The sequence below is a fragment of the Monopterus albus genome, unplaced genomic scaffold (genome assembly GCF_001952655.1).
Source record: "Monopterus albus unplaced genomic scaffold, M_albus_1.0 scaffold367.1, whole genome shotgun sequence".
NCBI lineage: Eukaryota > Metazoa > Chordata > Actinopteri > Synbranchiformes > Synbranchidae > Monopterus > Monopterus albus.
The window spans coordinates 732,808-738,083 of record NW_018128247.1 but is presented as its reverse complement, the minus strand read 5'-3'; the positions used below and the strand labels follow the sequence as shown (position 1 = coordinate 738,083).

Here is a 5,276-nt window from a genome sequence, read left to right as displayed (position 1 = left end):
GCCTGCTCCTCTCCAGCATCATGATGACCAACTATCGGATTCTGCAGCACGCAGCACCAGCATGGGTACATGGGTTCCGCCTGCAAGTACAATGGTACTTCCGGTCATGCATTTTCAGAATAATGTTTTTGCATAAATCAACGACCGACAGAAATGCAGATAAACACACTGTGCAATGTCTTCTATAGGTGGATTTTAATTAAAAAAGGGAGTTCCTCATTAAATCACACTAAGTTTGAGAATGACAGAGAAGATTTAGCACACATTATGAATGCTAAAAACACAACCCTTTAAAGTAACGTACCGTATACGGTATTTTAATTGTTGCCGTCCCTGGTAGGCTAGTGGTTAAGGCGCAGCGCTTTCGCCGCTGCGTTTCCGGGTTCGAATCAGGGTTGCGTCAGGAAGGGCATCCGGCGTAAAACGTCAATATGCGAGTCGTCAGTATGAAGATTCGCTGTGGTGACCCCTAAAACGTGAAAAGCCGAAAGTGACTTTCATACTGCATTTTAATTGTTAAGATTATCTGTTATATTGGAACGGTTTTGGTCCATAGACCCATTTATTTTAATAGGACTTTCTATCAAGGTTTGGTCTCAGCACTGGTAGACACACACTGACTGACACTATCGCCTCTCTAGGAGCAAATATGATGTTTGCAAGTAACGTGAGCTTTATATCCCCCCGTTTGTCAGGCAGGCACATCGGAATGATCTACAGTAACATGACTTCACTCCAAAGACAATGCGCACGGGTTTGCTCAAATATTGGTAGGAACCTTTCTGCCCTGCCATGCAAAACTACGCCCTTGCTTCTGATACTGGCTTTACTACATACTGGGCCTGGGCCTATAGTGTTACTGTTAAATTGTAATGCTGTATTTCTAAAGTAAGAAGAGCTTGCAGCTTTTTTTAAATCATTGCCTTTATTTTGAAGGTTTGGGTTTCACCCTTTGTTGGCATGAATGTGATGGGCGGAACTCTTCTATCGCTACCGTCGTTTTGAGGGACACACGATCAGCTAGACACCTGCCTGTGTTCCACTCAAAGCGTTCCGGGTACCGGAACTGGACATATTCATATATTGTGCTGGTGGATGATTAAATATGCAGTGGTGTGTTTTTAAAGTCACAATTTCAAGAGCGTCTGTCTAAGGTAACGTTTTTTGTGTTTATTCTGTGTTTAGTGCAGGTGGTGGTGGCTGTTGACATTAACACCTAAGGTTTTCTGTCACCTCAGATTTTTTAGTGTTCCTCATTTTACGTTTGTTAACTCAGTTTTATCGCATTCGGTTTCTAAATCAGCTTCCATCAAATCATAAGCAACATAGCTGCCATTTGATTCAGTAGAGCAAACAGGTCTGAGTGTCGTGACTCGTTAATGCTAATCAAATACTGGTATATTTTTTGTCTTCCTGCTTAGTTACTATTAAAGTTAAAAACGTAGTTATTGACAGAGTAATGAGAACCCTTCAAATATATTACACAGACATCTGTGCTTTAAGTAAATAATATTGTGATGACCGGAGGTCGCTACAATATGTAACGTTATAACAGAAAGAATATCTCTGCTCATTCATAAATGGAGTTAGTGGCCTAACGCTAAGTAAGTGGCGCTTCCTCTCCTCTCCTGCTGACCTGCACATGCAGAAGCAGATGTGATCCTTCTGAGGCTGTGGACTGACTGACCCTGTCCTGGTTGAACTGCAGGCTTAGTGAGTGACAGCAGAGCAAGATGTCAGACAGTGGGAACCAGTCATGTCTGATGGGAGCAGAGGACACATTCTCCCTCCTGGTATGAGCTCTGTCCACTTACTACTGACCTTTCAACTTGATAACTGTTCAATCTTTCTGTAAATATAGTTTGCTGTGTTGTTTCATTGCTTAAAGCTACAGTAAGTAATATTCAAATATTTTAGTAGAGACATCTGTCAAAACCTATCTTAATGGGGAGAGTTTCTGTTAAATGTTCCTGTGACCCCCCCAACCACTGATTGTATATCCAATAATATCATATACATTAATGTGAAATATGCTATTCTGTGTAATGAGAACTTTTACTTTGGGCACTTTCAGTATACTTTGAAGCTATTACTTTTGTACTTTTACTTAAGTAATATTTTGAATACAGGACTTTTACTTGTAACAGAATATTTTTACACTGTGGTATTGGTCGGTCCACTGGGAGCTGCCTCTCTTTTGCAGAGGCGCCTGTTCACATTCACGGAGTTACACATTCACACCTGGAAGCTGCCCAATACAACCACAGATTGCCCAAGACCCACTGATGTTGACGTTCACTTACTGTAGATTAAACTTTTAAATTTCATTCATCCTTTTCAAAAGATTAAAATTAGTTTGAATCTGCATTAAAATGGTTGAAAATTTGAAATACTGTGCATTGGTCTCTATGGAGAGACACTTTCAGCAGCTATCACACCGGGAGTGAGGAGGATGAATGTGTCTAAAAATGATCTCTAACTTGTCCTCACCGCCACTGTTTTCACTCCTTTTACATAAGTTTACATGGGTGACATTCAACTACTGCATTGACTCCTGTGTACACAGTATCAGGCAGGTGGTTATATCTTGTGGTTGATTGGTGGATTTGCCACTCTGAACGAAAAGTGTCATCTGGCTGGTGGTTCTCCATGAGAAATCAGGAGATCATGAAAGTTGCTAAGATGAAAGTCTGTACAAAACTTCGTGGCAGCAGTTGTTGAGATGTATTGACCTGTACATCTTGGTTCTCAGGTGTGCGTGTTTCATGCCTGCGAGGAATGGGCAGGCCTTGGGCAGATGGAGGACTACCTGAGTGTTTTGGAGTACCTGCTGTGGGTCTTCACCCCTCTGGCCATTGTCTTCATTTTGCCATTTCTCATCGTCATCCTCCTTTATTTGTCTATACTCTTTCTTCATGTCTATAAGGTATGTAGACACACTTTGCTCCATCTGCACTGAGTGAACAGGGAATCATAGTTCATGTCATTTACTAAAGTTTACAAGCGCTCACAGATGATTCAAAATGTCATCCCTTATAGAGCATTCTACAGCTACATTCATACATTCAGACAGAATGTACTATAATGGCACAGAAGTCCAACAAAGGGTCTGTTAATTGAGCAGGCCTTTAACTGATCCCAGAAGCCATAAAATATATCCTCAAGGAATGTATATTGGCAGGCTCAGTGTGAATTAGAGCATGGAGCTGAGCAACCAGTCGCAGGATTTTGTCATTATGTAGCAGCCAGTCAGACAAATGGACTAGCACAAATCAAGCTGCCTTCACTGGGTATTATCCAGAGTCCCAGAACAGGTCTGCCAGCTGGTGGAGCCAAAAATCAAACTAAACATGCTTGTTTGAGTTGGCTACTGCAGGATTACAATAAACAATGTCTTTGATCAAACAATCAAGCATTTTTTCCTCTCTGTCACCGTGAAGCTGTCTGGGCCAAACAATCAAGCATTTTTTCCTCTCTGTTTGTCACCGTGAAGCTGTCTGGGCAGAGAAGTTACACAGTAGCAAAGAAGAAGTAAACAGCAGGAAAATATAGCTATGACAGTTATACTGTATATGTTGGTCTCGTCTGAATATAAGGACCTGTTGTGGAGATACTTTTTGCCAAAATTCATAAGGTTGGATCTGTAACAAGTTAATAGTGCAGAATAACTAGAAATACTGCCCTGCGGTTGTACTGTAGGCCTTTGACAACCAGGCAAGTTGCAATTACATGCATGTCTGTTCAGATTCACATAATATATGTAGTGAAGACGTTGAAGGAATTTAATAAAAGACATTAAGTGAATTTAATTAGAAGAAATAAAATGAAGGCATTAGCGAGTTATGTCAAGACATGAGGTACCAGAGACCTTTGACCACCAAAATCTAGTCAGTTCATCCTTAAGTCCAAATGGACATTTGTGCCAAATGTCTAGGCATTCCTCAGATATTGCATTGAATGGGACAGATGGACGTACAGACGGACAGAAAAACATAATGCCACTGGCCACAGCTGTTGCTGACGCAGAGGCATAAAAGCTGAGATGAGGATATGTATATTTTTTTCATTACTGTCATATCTGGATGATTCAGAGGGTAATGTATATAAGACAGTAATGATCTCCTGTTAACCTGACCAGAGATCTGTTATTTGACAGTCATGAAATGAACCAATTGACAGAAGACTCAGGCTGTTAGAAACCCATTTCTGTTGTCCTGCCATGATCTTTGTGGATGTTTTCTTCTGACAGAGGAAGAATCAGCTGAGGGAAGCTTACTCTAACAACCTGTGGGATGGAGCCAGGAAGACCCTGGCTACCCTGTGGGATGGACATGGAGCCATATGGCATGGTAAGGCATTGTGGCCTACATTTGTTAAAATACTGTGGCATGCCTTTTAGATGCTGTCTAATTGGCTGGCATTAATACATCTGCTATCACAATCAAACAAAGGCAAAGGAAGAAGGAAACTGCCCTTATTCCACTCAGTGCCGTGAGCTTGTTGCAAGGTATACATGGAAAAAATGCTACACTGCTTTGCAGGATGGCCATAAACTGCATGTTTGTTTTGTGTCTTTGCCTTCTACCCCTTGCAGCAGAACTGTGCTGTTTGTGTTTGTCAGTGTGGTATTTTATTTATTGACTTACAGATTGGTGCCACTAACCTATATACCCAAAGAAACCCCCAGTGTATATCCACACTTGCCTCCTCCCTGAGCACATGCTCCTCATATGTTTTCTTCTTGCTAGTTTTTATAAGAATACCTTAGTCAGTAAGTGCTTGCAGTGTGTGTGTTGTTCTGTAATCAATTGTCATGTAACATTCACCCAGTAATAATCATGAAAAGTGACTTTTTTTGTTGTTGATGTATTTGAGTGGAAGCTCTACCATCTGTGTTAACAGGTGGTACACAGTAGCAGGGTGGACCCCTGATATCTGTTTAACTTAACTTTGGATTTCCTATTTCTGACCAGAATGAGCACCAACAAGGTGTTTGCCATGACAGTGACCTATGATTTAACTGTTTGGACAACTTAGACAAGTTCAGCACAAACATGTATAGCCTTAAATTTACAGACACTACCTACTGGTGTTGTTTATTTGCTGTCACACTGTCACAGCCTTTCCCATTGTAACAAGTCAAAACATCTGCTGTGAAAAAGGCTTGTAAGAGGGAAGTGCTGTATATTGTTATTTACCACAAACATTTAATATGAAATAAGCTTAAAAGAGTATATTATAGCAGTAATACTTACATACATTTTAACTAGGGAAAG

General features: G+C 40.8%; 1 protein-coding gene across 3 annotated transcripts in view; it reads left to right on the top strand.

The window, feature by feature from the left end:
- The first annotated feature begins 501 nt into the window (after positions 1 to 501).
- The window catches only part of tmem68 (transmembrane protein 68), an 11,522-nt gene continuing 6,747 nt past the window's right edge, over positions 502 to 5,276 (top strand). The window contains exons 1-5 of one of the 3 annotated variants that reach the window (XM_020585485.1): positions 502 to 770; positions 937 to 1,154; positions 1,709 to 1,793; positions 2,753 to 2,926; positions 4,250 to 4,349. In XM_020585485.1, coding sequence (XP_020441141.1) covers positions 1,734 to 1,793; positions 2,753 to 2,926; positions 4,250 to 4,349 — 334 coding nt within the window. In that variant the 5' untranslated portion in view covers positions 502 to 770; positions 937 to 1,154; positions 1,709 to 1,733. Of the gene's footprint in view, positions 771 to 936; positions 1,155 to 1,648; positions 1,794 to 2,752; positions 2,927 to 4,249; positions 4,350 to 5,276 lie in introns of all 3 variants that reach the window. The other 2 variants (XM_020585484.1, XM_020585483.1) reach the window with 2 other exon arrangements.